This window comes from Lampris incognitus, chromosome 2 (assembly GCF_029633865.1).
Source record: "Lampris incognitus isolate fLamInc1 chromosome 2, fLamInc1.hap2, whole genome shotgun sequence".
NCBI classification, from domain to species: Eukaryota; Metazoa; Chordata; class Actinopteri; order Lampriformes; family Lampridae; genus Lampris; species Lampris incognitus.
The window spans coordinates 42,297,847-42,316,026 of NC_079212.1; the positions used below are offsets into that span (position 1 = coordinate 42,297,847).

At 45.0% G+C, this 18,180-nt stretch overlaps 1 protein-coding gene across 1 annotated transcript in view; it reads right to left on the reverse strand.

The window, feature by feature from the left end:
* nphp4 (nephronophthisis 4) overlaps positions 1–18,180 on the reverse strand; it is a 309,249-nt gene that overhangs the window by 219,021 nt on the left and 72,048 nt on the right. The window contains exon 8 of the mRNA XM_056302210.1: positions 7,639–7,775. Within this exon, the coding sequence (XP_056158185.1) occupies positions 7,639–7,775 (137 nt within the window). The remainder of the gene's footprint in view (positions 1–7,638; positions 7,776–18,180) is intronic.

Consider the following 18,180-nt stretch of genomic DNA (forward strand, 5'->3'; position numbering starts at 1 on the left):
CACATTTGGGTGCTTAATTAATCATTTAAGCAGACCAATGAAATGAGACATCCTTGGGAAAGGGTTTGGCCTGCACTAATTAAAAGAGAGAGGAAACCAACCAAACCACTGTGGTCCCATACAAATCAACAATGCCGAGAGCAAAGGAGATATCCGAGGACATGAAGAAGAGGGTAGTGATAGCCCATCAGTCTGGGGAGGGATATAAGACCATCTCCAAAAGATTCCAGCTCCATCCATCCACTGTAAGACAATTAATTTACAAATGGAGGGCCTTCAACATGACAGCAACTCTGCCTAGAAGTGGACGCCCATCAAAACTATCACCCAGAAGCACCAGAAAAATAATAAATCAGGTAAAGGCCAACCCACACATCACCTCTAGAGAGTTGCAGACCTCTCTGGTAGCATCTGGGACAAATGTGCATGCGTCTACAATCAGACGAAAATTGAATAGCCATGACATTCATGGGAGGGTTGCTAGAAGGAAGCCTCTGCTCTCAAAAAAGAACAAAGCTGCCCATTTCAACTTTGCCAGAGAGCACTTGGACAAACCAGAGACCTTCTGGAAGTCCATTCTCTGGACAGACGAGTCCAAAATAGAATTATTTGGTCACAATCAAAACCAACATGTTTGGAGAAAAGCCAACACTGCATATGAAGAAAAGAACCTCCTCCCAACAGTGAAGCATGGTGGTGGAAATGTGAAGGTCTGGGGCTGCTTTTCTGCTTCTGGACCTGGACGACTCCATATTATCCAAGGAACCATGAATTCTCCGGCATATCAACAAATTCTTGACCAGAATGTCCTGCCATCAGTCAGGGAGTTGAAGCAGGGACGAAAATGGATTATACAACAAGACAATGACCCAAAGCATTCCAGCAAAACTACAAAGGTATGTCCTCAGAGAAAGAGGATTCGCACTCTGGATAGGCCCAGTCAAAGTCCGGATCTTAATCCAATTGAAATGTTGTGGCGAGACCTGAAGAAGTTGGTCCATACCAGATGTCCCTCCAACCTCTCTCAACTGGCTGAGTTCTGCAAGGAGGAGTGGGCAAAAATCCCCATAAGCAGATGCGAGACTGGTTAGTGGTTACAGAAGACGTTTGGTTGAAGTAATGGCTGCAAAAGGAGGAGCCACAAGCTACTAATACAAGGGTTCACATACTTTTGCACATGTTAAATTTTCAGTTTTTGTGAAATAAACCACCTTTGTTGAATTAAATAATGAAAATATATCTCTTTTTGTGTGTGTGTCCATTATTTGGAAGGTGTGCTTTACAAATTGAGATTTGGATGTATGTGTAATAAGCTTATTTTAATGTTTTTTACAAAAACAGTGACCATGTCTGAAGGGTTCACAAACTTTCAAGCAGCACTGTATGTCTTTTTGATGGTGGGAGGAAACCAGAGCACCTGGAAGAAACCCACGCAGACACACGGAGAATACGCAAACCCCACACAGAAAGGACCTGGGGCCTCATTCATCAATCGTTCGTACGTACAAATTTGTTCGTACACACCCACGGAATTTTCTAGCCCTCCAAATTGTCTGACAGGTAGCGGCAAAGCCTCATGGTTAACTGTGATTCTGTCCCCCTAACATCTATTGTCTACCTCCTGCAACGAGCAATCACTCAGGCTTGCAAAGACATCGGTGTTAGCCAGCTGATTTCTAAATTCAGGGGTTAGCCAGGTTCTACACTGGTCTGTCAGACAAACCTCAGGGCCAAAAAAATCCCATGGGTGTGTAAGAGCAAATTTGTACGTACGAACGATAGATGAATGAGGCCCCTGGGACGGCCTGGGGTTTGAACCCAGGATGTTCTTGCTGTGAAGCAACAGTGCTAACCACTGGACCACCATGCCGCCAGTGAGAGCATTCCCGTGGACTGATTCTGAACCTGGGAGAAGGGTCAGCAACGCAGTGTCGTCAGAACATTTGACCAAATAACTGCCCTCCAGAGCCCACCTGCATCCATCAGCGTACAAAATAAAGAGTAAGGGCAAAAGGACACATCCTTGTGGCAAGCCTGTGGCCATAGCTACAGAGTCTGAGAGACAGCCATTTACAGATAACCTTTGCTCTCTGCCAGTTAAGAAGTCCATAATCCATAATACAAGCTGGCGAGGCAAATTAAAATCACATAGCAACCTATCTATTAAAAGATGCAGCTGCATTGTATTGAATGCTGATGAAAAGTCAGCAAAAAAGAAAAAGAAAACCTGGCATTCTAAGTGCTTACATCGGTTATTAAGTATAAAAACCTTTGCATCCTCCACACCTCTCCCTGCCTGGTAAGCAAATTGCAGTGGATCAGGTTTTCCATCCACAGTTAACAAAACAAGGTTTTTAACAATTTTCGCAAATATTCATTATTAATGATGTTAGCTCGACCGGTCTAAAGTCATTAAGTTGCCTAGGGTCTGTCTTCTTTGGAATAGATATCACAGTAGTAGAATTTGGCTACAGTCAAGTGACACCTGGAAGATATGGTGGAGGACACCGCTAAGCTTGTCAGCACAGTATTGCAATGTGTGTCCACAAATGTGATCTGGACCAGGAGACTTCCTCATGTTTACCCGTTTTAAAAGATCTCGAACACATTCCTGACTGATGACAATATCACAGTCAGAAAAGACAGACTCTCTAAGGAGAGATGTTTTTTGCGAGAAGTCACGTTTTTAAAAGCGGTAATAAAAGTCGTAAAAAAATATTTGGGAGATTGGCATCATTTATCCCCTCAGTTTTAAGAGGTACCCTGTCACTGTTTCTCTGAGTGATTGAGGACATAAGATTTAATTCCCCTCCGCAGATCACCGCTGCTGTACTTCTGTTCCATCCTTTTCTTATCTCGTTCCTTACTTCTTTGGTAATTTCCTTCTTTTCCTGGCTATTCCCTGTATAAAAAATGCTTTTCTTATATTAGAAGTGTCTGATAAGACCTGGTACGCCTTTTATCAAAGTTCTAAACTTTTTATAATGGTAAAACCTATAAAGAGTGGACAATATAAAGCTGTCCCACATCGTCCTGCAAAATCTTACTGTTTGTCCTGCCTTTGGACCCTTTGCATTTGGTCAACTTTAACCTAAATGTCCTTTTTCCTGCAGAAGACTTCAATGTTCTCTTAATAAACTAACTCCCATTTGTTGTGCGTTATTTAAGTTTTAATTCCCCCCATCCGACTCAACCCAGTGGCAAAGCTATCACCTCTTGACCTTTCCAAAGCCCAGGAAATAGCTTTACAGCGCAGTTGTGAGCATGTTTACACGGTTATTCCATCATAACGAGTACACAACTCAGTGCCCACGTTCAGCCTACTTGAGAAACTCTAAAACACAGTCGGTTCCCTGAGCTCAAGCTCGGGAATGCAGCCCAGTAATACCACGAAGCAGCGGGACAAAGATAAAGGGAGTGACAGCGTTGTCATATCAATTCTCATCCCTTCCACCGATGCATTTCACTTAGGCTGGAGTGAATAGATAGGGCCCGTGCAACACCACTGTACAAATAATTGCCGGTGCATGGTCGCACCTGTCAAATATGGTTAACTGTCCGGGTCTCCGTAGACAAGAAAGAAAGAAGAGAATAGATAAGCTCCATTTAGCTCACGAGGCCGTGTGTGTTAAATTGCAATGGCAGCTGTAAAAGAGCTTGTGCCTAAACACTGGTCCAAAGAAATAGAAAGTGAGATAAAGGGAAATATCAGGCAGGAAAGAGAATCTTGGTAGAGGTGTGTCAAAGCTGTCATGGCCAAGGCTAACCTGCTGCCTGACTGTGTTTTAATATGAGTGTGAGGAACAACTCGCTGAAAAAAGAATTTTCCTTAGAGTGTTTCTTTAGGTTAGAAAAGACCTCAAAAAAGGCCTATGTTTGTGCATTTATATACAAACCCAAATTACAATGAAGTTGGGACGTTGTGTAAAACGTAAATAAATGCAGAATACAATGATTTGCAAATCCTTTTCGACCTATATTCAATTGAATACACTAGAAAGACAAGATATTTAATGTCCAAACTGATAAACTTTGTTTTTGTTTTGTTTTTTGCAACTATCCGCTCATTTTGAATTTGATGCCTGCAACACATTCCAAAAAAGCTGGGACAGGGGCATGTTCACCACTGTGTTACATCACCTTTCCTTTTAACAACACTCAATAAGTGTTTGGGAACTGAGGACACTAATTGTGGAACCTTTTAGGTTTTAACTTGCACTTGTAGATGTAGCGACGAACTCTGTTAACTGACAATGGTTTTCCGAAGTGTTCCTGAGCCCACGTGGTAATATCCTTTACAGAATGATGTCGGATTTTAATGCAGTGCCGCCTGAGGGGTCGAAGGTCATGGGCATTCAATGTTGGTGTTCGCTTTGCCGCTTGCGTACAGAGATTTCTCCGGATTCTCTGAATCTTTTGATGATATTATGGGCTGTGGATGATGAAATTCCTAAATTCCTTGCAATTGTACGTTGAGAAACGTTCTTAAACTCTTGGACTATTTGCTCACGCAGTTGTTCACAAAGTGGTGAACCTCGCCCCATCCTTGCTTGTGAACAGCTGAGCCTTTCGGGGATGCTCCTTTTATTCCCAATCATGACACTCACCTGTTTCCAATGAACCTGTTCACCTGTGGAATGTTCCAAACAGGTGTTTTTTGAGCATTCCTCAACTTTCCCAGTCTTCTGTTACCCCTGTCCCAGCTTCTTTGGAACGTGTTGCAGGCATCAAATTCAAAATGAGTGAATATTTGCAAAAGACAATAAAGTTTATCAGTTTGAACATTAAATATCTTGTCTTTGTAGTGTATTCAATTGAATATAGGTCGAAAATGATTTGCAAATCATTGTATTCTGTTTTTATTCACATTTTACACAACGTCCCAACTTCATTGGAATTGGGGTTTGTATATATATATATATATATATATATATATATATTAGGGCGGCATGGTGGCGCGGTGGTTAGTGTAGTTGCCTCACAGTAAGAAGGTCCTGGGTTCGAGCCCCGGGGGTAGTCCAACCTTGGGGGTCGTTCTCTGTGTGGAGTTTGCATGTTCTCCCTGTGTCTGCGTGGGTTTCCTTCGGGTGCTCCGGTTTCCTCCCACAGTCCAAAGACATGTAGGTCAGGTGAATCGGCTGTACTAAATTGTCCCTAGGTGTGAATGTGTATGTGTGTGTGGGGGGGCCCTGTGATGGCCTGGCAGCCTGTCCAGGGTGTCTCCCCGCCTGCTGCCCACTGAATGCTGGGATAGGCTCCAGCATCCCCGTGACCCTGAGAGCAGGATGAGCGGTTAGGATAATGGATGGATGGGTATATAGAATACAGACTGGAAGTCCCCAAGTCTAAATGGGAGACACCACCAAAGGTGTTTGAGAATGGCAGAGCTAAAATCCTGTGGGACTTCCAAGTTCCAGACTGACAAGCAGGTGGTGGCTAACCAACCAGACATTGTGGTGGTCGACAAGGAACAGAAGACAGCAGTAGTGATCGAAATAGCAATCCCGAGTGACGGCAACATCAGGAAGAAAGAGCATGAGAAGCTAGAGAAATACCAAGGGCTTAAGGAAGAATTAGATCGGATATGGAAGGAGAAATCTACAGCAGTCCCAGTGGTAATAGGAGCACTAGGGGCTGTGACACCAAAACTAGGAGAGCTGCTCCAGCAGATTCCAGGAACAACATCTGAAGTCTCTATGTAGAAGAGTGCAGTCCTAGGAACAGCTAAGATACTGCACACAACCCTCAAACTCCCAGGCCTCTGATGGAGGACCTGAGCTTGGGGAAGACACACACCACCCAAAAAAGGGTTCAGAGGGATATATTATATATATATATCAACAATGTTGGTATTCCGCTTCTCATTAGTCGAGCACTCAACACCATTGACGGTATCGGAAAACAACGCTATATATATATATATATATATATATGTGTGTGTGTGTGTGTGTGTGTGTGTGAGACAGGTGGACCTGGGCAATATATATCAATACAATATAAATATTGTGATATGAAACAAGATAGCGTCTGGGACTTTGATTATCCTAATATTGTGATGTAACTTAAACGCTGTCATTCCCTGGTCTTAAAGGCTGCATTACAGTAATTTTTTCCTGATCTTATTAGAATGTTTTAGCTGACTAAAATTAACAATGAATGCCTCTAACTACCCAGTCATCATATCCACATTACCAAGGATCATTTCTCAAAATTTTCTTGAGTGTAAATATTCTGTGAAAGTACCGGTAGTCATCTCCAAAATATTGTACCATTATCGATAAAGGTATTGAGTCCAAAATACTGTGATATTTGATTTTGTCAATATCACTCAGGCCTAATGACAGGCATGTGCATTTTAGACACATGCAAATTTAAGAAATCATAATGGATAATACATTTTTAAAAAGTGTAACAAGAAGGGATGATTATTTTCACATGCCGATCTGAAGGTACAAAAGTGAAATGCTCACACCACAGAATCCCATATGACAAAAATGGATTGGATTGGCTTGTGTGTGGGAAGATGGTGGCTTGGACTCACGTAGTGAGACGTGCAGTGTCTTTGTCTGCGTCTAAGTTTGTGTCATCGTGTGAAGTTTTTATTTTGATCGTCGATTTCGCTTGGCTGGGAGAGCTGGCACTGGATCTGCTGAGAGAGCTTAGTCTGCTGCGTCCTGTGGCCCCAAAGAGGAAACACCAAGGGGGGTCTGACAGGATGCGGGGGGGGGGGGCTAAGCTAACTGCTAGCCCATGGCTAGCCCCCGAGAGGAAACATCAAGGCGTTCTGGCGGCGGCCTCGCCTAGCGTCGACTGTGCGGTGTTTTTGTCTGCGTCTGCGTTTGTGTCGTCGTGTGGAGTGCGGGGGAGGTGTGTCGAGGGTGTCTGGCTGGAGAGCCGTTGTTGGATTGGCTGGGGGAGCCTGATCTGCTGCGTCCGATGGGCCCGGGGACCACGGCCCTGCCTGAAGCTGTGCCTGAGGGTGAGGCACCGAGGGCGGTCTGACGGGACGCGGAGGCGGGGCAGGCTGGGCTGGCTGCTGGCCCATGCATACCAGCGGTTTTGACGGTCATCCTGGCTGGCGTTCGTTTTCTGGACGGTGGAGTTTTTGGACTGTGTTGCACTGGGTGAACTGTGTTGTTGGCTGTTTTTCTCTTTTTTGTGCTTTGTTCTCTCTGTTTTTGTACGTTTTTGGTGGTGTTGTTTTTGGATATGTCCAAAGGAGTTGAATCAAGTGCAACTGGACTTGGCACATATATATATATATATACCAAGTCCAGTTGCACTTGATTCAACTACTTTGGATAACCATGACCTGGATGAATGAGAACATTCACAGACTTTTTGGATATGTGTTTTTGTGTTGCACTGTTATGGGCTGGGGGGAACAGAATTTCGGTTTTTTGTGTATGTAGTACGTAATATGAAATGACAAATAAATGTTTCCTGATTACCGAAACTGGCTTGACTGGACCCAGCTATAGGTAAAAGTAATATGGGGTAAATCTTTTCCTTAACATGAAAACATGTCATTGCAAGGTTTATTACTGTGTTACTGTGTTGCTCTAGCATCCATTGCAGTGGGCAAGAACCATCCCAAAATCAAGGTTGTCAGTGTGTTGTGGGGGGTATAGGCCTTACTGTGTTGTGGCAGTCCGTGTTGATAAGCTGCAGAAGCTGGCTCTCAAAGTTTTCCAAGGACGGGTGGAGAGCGATGGTCAGCCTGTCCAGGAAGTAAGGCACCATCCTAAGCATCTGAGGCTTCAACATGGCGTCACCTGGAGACAAAACGAACACGCCAGCCAAGTAAATAGAGACAGCATTGTTGTTTAGTTCAAGTGGAAATGTTTGATATGCAGTGATACAGCTATTTTTGTCTTCTTTTTTTTTTTTGTCCCTCTGGGCTCACACTGTGGTAACGTTACTGCAACATTTGCTTCATGTACTTGCTTGCCTTGAAATATGAGCTGGAATTTCTGAACATTGCTTGATCAGTATCAACATTGTCGACACAGTGCTCAGGGGTCGGATTGCCAAAAAATGTCCTATATTACACCTATGCAGTACTTTACTTTGCAGAATGTTCACCTTATCCTGTAATGCATGGATTGTAGACTCGCAAGCCTAGTGTCCTCTGGATTATCACTGTTCAGGGTTTTGCTCTTCTCGCTTTCTTTACTATATTGCAGATTGTAAACAGGCACAACTACATCCAAAAAAACCCCCACAGAACTCAAGCAAAAACATACCCCAACAAAATAATGTTCCATGTTTAAAAATTTCAGTTTTTCTATGTTCTATAAATGTGATCTTGAAGCTGAAATCCGCTATTTTTCCACATTAATAAGTCATTATTTTATTGTCACTGTTATTATCATATTATTATTATTATTATTTCTTTCACGTTTCCTGTTTTACATCTGTAGAACCGGGTCCAAACTATGGACCTGAAGCACTACAGGGCAGATGTCACTTGATTGACAGTACTCGTCATAATATGTGGGCTGTTCCGAGTAGGGCGATCTTCTGGACTGTCCTGACGTTGATGTTTCCTGGGATACAGTTGGTGAACGCTTCCATTCCCTTCTTCATGAGTCCTAGAGCTCCGATGACCACTGGTGTTGTTTCGGTCTTCATTCCCCACATCCTGTTAATTTCAATCTCCAGGTCTTTGTACTTTGTCAGAATTACTTGGTTATTATTGTTATTATTATTATTATTATTATGCTGCTCTCAGGGTCGCAGGGATGCTGGAGCCTATCCTAGCAGCCATTGGGCGGCAGGCGGGGAGACACCCTGGACAGGCCGCCAGGCCATCACAGGGGATGGATTATTATTATCATCATCATCACTATTTTATACATTTGAATCCTGATGACAATGCTGCATTTCTGTTAAGCAAGCAATCATAACAGTAAAACAATGTTCTGATATAGTTCGATGTAAGAGGCAGTAAGAAATTGTTGCAACTGATTTTCTCGAACCACAAACAGAAAACAATGTGCCATCAGCTCAGCAGTAAACAGCTCTCCCCCTTGTAAAAATGGTATCCTGAGGCGTCCGGGTAGCGTGGCGGTCTATTCCGTCGCCTGCCAACACGGGGATCGCTGGTTCGAATACCCATGTTACCTCCGGCTTGGTCGGGCGTCCCTACAGACACAATTGGCCGTGTCTGCGGGTGGGAAGCTGTCCTGGGTACGACGTTAAACTGCAACTGTCGGGGCGTCGGCGACTAAACTGGCACCCCCCACTTCAACCCTTGGGTTGTTGTGAGGAGGGTGTGTGGACACCCAGCAGGACTAAAAACAAAACCCGCCAAAGGACGGATAGTTCCTATGTGAGCCAACGGACATCCATACCTGGAGAGGAGATAGGGACCACCAGGTACTCCCCCTACTGAAACACAATGATGACTCAACCAAACTCAATCACCATACCGGATCCGTTGAGGCCCGGGTTAACAACGGCCACATCCTTCACCAACCTTCCTCGGGGTGAAGTCGAAAGCGGGGAGAGCCGTGATGGATAGGGAACGGTGGAAGAGACCTGCTGAGGCATCAGCTGTGCTCCTACGACCTCCATAGGTTACGGAACTGATGATGATGAACGATGTCTTACTACAAGGCAGTCCCTTGTCTGCTCGGTGCAGTGAACGGCTAGCAGGTCGAGCATGGAGGATCGTTGACATACCTCACCCAGCAGACGTAACGGGAGAGTCTGAAACAGTTAGGTCTAAAAAGAGAATAAAAGACGAAAGAAGAAAAACCTCGAGATCGGCGAAACAACCCAGGGCCAGTGATTAAAGTGGGCCGGAGCTACCCGGATCCCGACACCGGCACTTCCCCTCCTCCCCCAAGTCAACCGGAGCTGAGTTCCGGCACTCTGTAGACAGGAGTAATTTCAGCCTTTTTGTCACAGTAAAATTTAAAACAAAAAACATGATGCAGCCAATTCACAAGAATTACAAAATAAATCGCAAATAAAGTCGTTCTTCTATTATTATACTACTTTACTTTTTCTAAAAGTTTGAATGATATCGCGTCCTCACGTGACCCGCACCTGCCTGCTGTGTGGCTTCACCAGACTTGACATCAAAAGAGACTGGCTTCACACTCACGGGTCAGGGTCAGTTCACCGCACCAGGCAGGCAAGACTCGAGAGAGCGTCAACCTGCTACCTGCACTATTATCTTGGATTGGGGGGCATAAAGAGTGAGTATCTTCAGTGTATTTCCAATAGTATTTCCAATAGTTTTGTCTAGCTCTGCTGTGGTTTTCATTCAAGCAACTAACGTCAATTTTTAAATTGAACATGTAGCCAGTGATTTATTGAGCATGTAGTGTGTGTGTGTGTGTGTGCATGTGCTCGTAGGGTTAATTTCCTGATTTGAGACGCAGTATTGAGGCCGACTATCACTCCCGCACTTTTGCCCACCTCTCTAATACAGAGATCCCCCACTTACCAAATCCCACTTTAACCCCTACCCAGGGCGAATATTGGTGTGGCCTTCTCAAGATGGAAAGCTCTGAAAAAGGGGAAAGGATTTGTAAATGATGCCGCCGTCGCATCTTTTTTGTTTATTTTTGACAGGTAAATAAGCGAATGCTGTACATGAATGGAAGCGATAGTTTAGTAGATGAGTTGTTGCATCTAGTTAAGAGACCCAACTGCACCTTGCCGATGGGCGTCAGTAGAGAGCAAGACCACCGCTATAACGACTGTTTTTAGGAGGTGAAGAACCAGAGAGCGCCTTTAAATGTTGCTGAAAAAATTGGTAATTTATGACTTGACTGTTCATTACATTCTGTAAATTATTCGGGGAAAAAAAGCCGGATGTGGGTATGTGTATGGCTGTCACAAGTATTACGTAATCGGCGATTATTTGAACTGACCGCGATCATTTTGCATAATAGTTCGAGTCGTTTCCATTCATGTCTGAAAACAGCTGGCTGAAACTAGCAGAAATGTCATATTTCCGTCACTATTTCCGCGTCGCTTTCCACCGTTTGTTTGATAGGCGCTCTTTTAATTACGTCATCTTGTTGCGCCACTTCTGCGATCGTAATAGCACGTTTGAGCTGACCGCGATCGTTGTCCATAATCGTTAGAATCGTTTACATTAATTTGTATAAAAACGGCTGAATGAAACTAACAGAAATTTAATCTTTCCATCACTATTTCCACGTCATTTTCCACCGTTTGTTGTCTGACCGGCGCTTTAATGACGTCATCTTGTCGCGCCCCTGAGTGCGCACATGCACGAGTGGTGAATTAGCGCCTACAAACCGTTTATCTTGAGACGCTTAATTCTATGATATTGTAAACTACTAATAAGACACGTTAGCCCCTCGCTAACGGATCTGACCCTTTAGCCGAGCGGTTAGTGATGTCGCCTTGTGGTGCAGAACACTCCGTATCGAATCCCGCACCGGGCAAGAAAATAACCGGTTATAATATTCTGTAATATTCGACAACTGCATTTAGACGAGCATCTGTTGACGTTAACATCATGGACATAGTTGCAAAGCCAAACACCACAGCACCGCTGTGGGTACATTTTGGTTTTAAGCCAAATGGAAAAGGAGAGCCCAGTAACTTGGAGGAGGCGATTTGTCGGATTTGCAGCAAAAAGGTGGCGATCAAAAGCGCTAACGCCACACATTTAAGAAACCATCTACGGATCCACCACCCCACCCAATTCACCGAACCTGGAAAGACAGCCACCGCCGCAGTTCCATCCCGACAATTGGCTGTTCCTGAAGCTTTCGGACAAGTGTCTAAATATAAACGTGACAGTACCAGATGGTGCACGTTAACAGACAGGGTAACGCGGTATATAGCCAAAGAAATGCAGCCGTTCAATACGGTTGAAAAACCAGCATTTAAAGAAATGCTGCAAAAGTTTGACAATCGGTACGAATTACCAGGAAAAACATACATCTCCAGAACTGCAATCCCCAAGTTATACAACCAAGTGAAGGATGATATTGTAACGTGCATGGATAAGTAGACACGCTGGCCGCTGGGTCCGACCCTTTAATCTAGCGGTTAGCGATGTCTCCTGCGGTGCGGGTGATACGGGTTCGCTTCCCGGCCGCGGCAGTTCCTGTGGTTGCGTTGTCCCCCGACTTCGCTACATTGGTGTCAGAAGTGGGATGAAGGGACCGTAAGGCCATTGGAAGCGTATGCGCCCTGAGGCGTGAAGGAGTTGATATGCTTAAGCGCGGGGACGCGCTTCCCGAAGGAGGGGGGTAGTGTAACGTGCGTGGATAAGAAGACACGCTGGCCGCTAGCTGGCGGGTCCGACCCTTTAGTCTAGCGGTTAGCGATGTCTCCTGCGGTGCGGGCGATAAGGGTTCGCTTCCCGGCCGCGGCAGTTCCTGTGGTTGCGTTGTCCCCCGAATTCGCTACAATAATATCAAGGATTTAAAAGAAATTGACTTTTACTCAGCCACTACAGAAATGTGCTCAAGCTCAAATATGACCCCATACATGAGCTTAACAATAGAAAACAATAGAAAAGGACTTGTACCGATTGGCTAGACAGAGGGACCAAGCTGCAAAGGATGTGCAGCAAGTTAGGGCGATCAAGGATAGAGATGGAAATGTGCTGACAAGCGAGGAGAGTGTGCTAAGAAGGTGGAAGGAGTACTTTGAGGGGCTGATGAATGAAGAAAATGAGAGAGAGAAGGTTGGATGATGTAGGGATAGTGAATCAGGAAGTTCAGCGGATTAGCAAGGAGGAAGTGAGGGCAGCTATGAAGAGGATGAAGAGTGGAAAGGCAGTTGGTCCTGATGACATACCTATGGAGGGATGGAGATGTTTAGGAGAGATGGCAGTGGAGTTTTTACTACATTGTTTAACACAATCCTGAAAAGTGAGAGGATGCCTGAGGAGTGGAGAAGAAGCATACTGGTACCGATTTTCAAGAACAAGGGCGATGTGCAGAACTGTAACAACTACAGAGGTATAAAGTTGATCAGCCACAGCATGAAGATTTGGGAAAGAGTAATAGAAGCTAGGTTAAGAGGAGAGGTGACGATCAGTGAGCAGCAGTATGGTTTCATGCCACGAAAGAACACCACAGATGCGATGTTTGCTTTGAGAATGTTGATTGAGAAGTATAGAGAAGGCCAGAAAGAGTTGCATTGTGTCTTTGTAGATTTAGAGAAAGCTTATGACAGAGTGCCGAGAGAGGAGGTGTGGTATTGTATGAGGAAGTCAGGAGTTGCAGAGAAGTATGTAGGAGTGGTGCAGGATACGTATGAGGGAAGTGTGACAATGGTGAGGTGTGCGGTTGGAATGACAGATGGGTTCAAGGTGGAGGTCGGATTACATCAAGGATCGGCTCTGAGCCCTTTCTTGTTTGCAATGGTGATGGACAGGTTGACGGACAAGATCAGGCAGGAGTCTCCATGGACGATGATGTTCGCGGATGACATTGTGATCTGTAGCGAGAGTAGGGTGCAGGTTGAGGAGAGCCTGGAGAGGTGGAGGTATGCACTGGAGAGAAGAGGAATGAAAGTCAGTAGGAGCAAGACGGAATACCTATGCGTGAATGAGAGAGAGGACAGTGGAATGGTCAGGATGCAAGGAGTGGAGGTGACAAAGGCATTTGAGTTTAAATACTTGGGGTCAACTGTCCAAAGTAACGGGGAGTGCAGTAGAGAGGTAAAAAAGAGAGTGCAGGCAGGTTGGAGTGGGTGGAGAAGAGTGTCAGGAGTGATTTGCGACAGAAGGGTATCAGCAAGAGTTAAAGGGAAAGTTTACAAGATGGTTGTGAGAGCAGCTATGTTATATGGTTTGGAGACAGTGGCACTGACGAAAAGACAGGAGGCGGAGCTGGAGGTGGCAGAGTTGAAGATGCTAAGATTTTCACTGGGAGTAACGAAGAAGGACAGGATTAGGAACGATTATATTAGAGGGACCGCTCAGGTTGGACGGTTTGGAGACAAAGCAAGAGAGGCAAGATTGAGATGGCTTGGACATGTGTGGAGGAGAGATGCTGAGTATATTGGAAGAAGGATGCTCAATATGGAGCTGCCAGGGAAGAGGAGAAGAGGAAGGCCAAAGAGGAGGTTTATGGATGTGGTGAGGGAAGACATGCAGGTGGCTGGTGTGACAGAGGAAGACGCAGAAGACAGGAAGAAATGGAAACGGATGATCCGCTGTGGCGACCCCTAACGGGAGCAGCCGAAAGTAGTAGTAGTAGTAGACATGAGCTTAACAATACATTACCTCACCACTGACTGGGTTCTACAGTCGAAGTGTTTAGAAACAAGATGTACACCAGAGAACCACACAGCCGATATGCTTGCAGAAGGCCTTCGGTCTGCTTTGGCAGACTGGGCATTAGATGAGCAGAAAATGTCCAGCATAACCACAGATAATGGTTCTAACATTGTGGCTGCAATAGGCAAATTTGGGTGGCCATGGCTAAATTGTTTTGGCCATAATTTCCATTTAGCTGTCACAAATGCCATAGCAAGTGAGAAGGAACGCACAGCTCGCGTAAAGAAGAGAGACCCGAGAAAGGCACAGACTGAGGCCAATCTCCCCCAACACAGTCTAATTCTGGTGAGTTATTCATTATTTATTTAAAACATCTGCACAAGTCAATTTGTAAACTCATTTTTATTCATAATTTACTTTTACTTTTATTTCTCTCTATTAGATGCTGTAGAAAAAGTTTTGAAATTGAAACCATAAACGTTGGGTCATTGTCATGTAATCTTGGTAAAATGAACAAAAGCCTAATGTTTTATCTTTCCTGCAGGATGTCTCTACACAATGGGGTACCAAGCAAAAAATGGTAGAGAGGGTGCTGGAAAAACTCCCTGCCATAAGACATGTACTGATCGATGACAGAAAACATGGGCACCTCACCCTGACCTGGCAGGATACATCTGTCTTGGAATCCATCAACGCAGCACTGAAACCGGTGGCTGGTTTTACTGATGTTCTGTTAGGGGAAAAGTATATGACTGTGTCCTCTGTGAAGCCTATGCTGGACCTTCTAAAGGTAGAACTCTTATCCCCAGACCCCAAGGACACCACACTCCAAGCAAACATCAAGAAAAAAAATTGCCGTGTTCTTGATGAAAAGTACAGCACAACACCACTTCAACAGCTCCTGAGAAAGGCCACCTTCCTCGATCCAAGGTATAGGGGCAACATCGGGGATGCAGTGGTCGTGGAAGATACTAAAGACCAGCTTTTAAGGGAGATGATGGAGATGAGAGAGGAAGGAGGCAACAGTGACGGAGGTGGGGACTATAAAAGAGCTGTGGCAGAAGATGATGGATCTGCATCTCCTGCACCCAAGAAGAAGAGGCTGTGCAACCTGTTACAGAACAGAAGAACCCAAATTGCTAACCAGGCTGTGCCAAAAAGAGTGCGAGCTGATACTGAACTGAGACGGTACCTGCAGGAGGAGAGACTGGAACTCTTGGTGGATCCTCTGTTGTGGTGGCGCGACAACCAAGCAAGGTTCCCTTTGATGGCCAAGTTAGCAAAAAAGTACATGTGCATTTGTGCAACAAGTACTGCCTCTGAGAGAATGTTCAGTACAGCTGGCAACATTGTGACCCCAGTGAGATGTTGCCTGAAGCCAGATAAGGTCAACATGTTGGTGTTCCTTGCCCGGAATCTACCTAACGAGTGAGGAACATGACTAGTTGTGGTTGTGGTTGACAAGGATATGGCCTGTTTTGGCCATAGTACATTGTTTATTGTGATTATTGGTACCTTCTATTTTCACTCATTTCTTTGTATATTTCAACAATAGGCTTTGTATATTTAAATTGTTATTTTATGTCATATCTGTCATGTGCAATTTTTGTTTACAAAGTCTAAAGGGCAAACAGAAATTAAATTTATATATTTTCATGTCCAGTGTTCAGTTCAGTTCAATGTTCAGTGCCAATAAATGGCTCTTCTTCATAAGGTATATGTGTATTATTAAACTATGATTAGGCTTATACTATGGCATAAAATGATCAGAAAAAGACAATTAAGGACATGCTGGTAGCGTAGCGGTCTATTCCATTGCCTTCCAACATGGGGACTGCCAGTCTGAATCCCCGTGTTGGGTCCAGCTTGGTCGGGCGTCCCGACAGACACAATTGGCCGTTTCTGCGGTTGGGATGCCAGATGTGGGTATGTGTCCTGGTCGCTGCACTAGCGCCTCCTCTGGTAAGTCAGGGCACCTGTTCAGGGGGGAGGGGAAACTGGGGGGAATAGCGTGATCCTCCCACGTGCTACATCCTCCTGGTGAAACTCCTCACTGTCAGGTGAAAAGAAGCGGCTGGCAACTCCACACGTATCGGAGAAAGTATGTGGTAGTCTGCAGCCCTCCCCGGATTGGCAGAGCGACCGGGACGGCTCAGAAAATAGGGTAATTGGCCAAGTACAATTGGGGAGGGAGGGGGGGCAACAAAAAAAGACATCATTAATCACAATTATTTGTATGACAATCGTAAACTAAAATTTAATGATCTTGACAGTCCTAGGTATGTGTCCTGGTCACTGCACTAGCGCCTCCTCTGGTCGGTCAGGGCTCCTGTTCAGGGGGGAGGGGAAACTGGGGGGAAAAGCGTGATCCTCCCACGTGCTACATCCCCCTGGCGAAACTCCTCACTGTCAGGTGAAAAGAAGCGGCTGGCGACTCCACATGTATAGGAGGAGGCATGTGGTAGTCTGTAGCCGCCCGCGGATCGGCAGAGGGGGTGGAGCAGCAACCGGGACAGCTCAAAAGAGTGGGGCAAATTGACCGGGTACAATTGGGGCGAAAAAGGGGGGGGATCCCAACCCCCCCCCCCAAAAAAAATGGTACCCTTGGATTATAGCTAACAGGCAGTTTAAAGATTACAAACTTCATGCAACTATTCTAAAACTCTGTTATGTCCCGCAGAAGCATCGTCACGTCAGCATCACGTTTCAGTCTTTTTTCCTGCTGAGGTTGTTTCCAACACATATGTGGTTTCTGCTGCACCAGTGTTTGTGGAACCCAATCAAAAACATTCAGCAGTGGTGTACAGAGACCGGAGAGCATCTCCGACCATGGTAAAGATGCGAGTTCGTATTATTTAACCTAATCCATGGTCCAGATGAATGAAATAATAGTTAAGTGGTAAAGAAAGAAATGTGGATTTCAGCTTTAAGCAAAAAGAAAGCAAGTGAGAAATATTCATGAGCATCAATGAGAGCAAATATGACTGAAGTGTGATAAATATTGCAAAAGACACAAACCAGGCATGATATAAAGGTTATATCGAAGTAGAAGCAACACTTCTTCTTTTCTTTGAGGTAAAACATGGGGCACGAGGCAGAGCTTTTACGGATTCAACACTCCAGATTGTAGCAACATCATTGATTCATCACATATACCTGCCTCATCCACTTCATGGTCACTGGGGGAGAAGATATCACATAAAACTGCCATCCAACCAGTTTGGACACAGAGACACTCCATCCTGTATATTGTATGTTGTGTTTTTGATCAGTTGGTCACAGCAGCATCTCTCAGGAAATGGCTAATGAAATGATCCAGCAACCATTAAAGTTTATCATGACAGTAGCCATATTCACTTTCAGCAGTAGCCTTATTCACTTGCTATGTTTTAGTCACTGCATTAGCAGAACACCAGGATATCACTTTGCTAGCCAACAAAGTTGTTTTACTTTCTAATTTTACCAACGAATAACCTAATTCAAATTCAGGGGTCTACCATCACATGTTGAGGACCATATGTTTCTTCGATCCAATACTAACTCGTGACTCTAAATCTCTTGATTGTTCCGATATTTTTCCCTCCACATGAATGGACCACATCAAACAGTGGAAGAGCGGAGTAAGGAAACGGCAAGGTGCATTGGCAGCGAATATTTAGTGGATTGACATGAGCTTAGGGTGTCTACCCGCCTGCCGCCCAATGACTGCTGGGATATTTTCCTCCCCAGTTTCACTTGGCCAATTACCCCACTCTTCTGAGCCATCCCGGTCACTGCTCCACCCCCTCTGCCGATCCGGGTAGGGCTGCAGACTACCACAAGCCTCCTCCGATACATGTGGAATCGCCAGCTGCTTCTTTTCGCCTGGCAGTGAGGAGTTTTCACCAGGGGGATGTAGCACGTAGGAGGATCACACTATTCCCCCCAGTTACCCCTCCCCCCTGAACAGG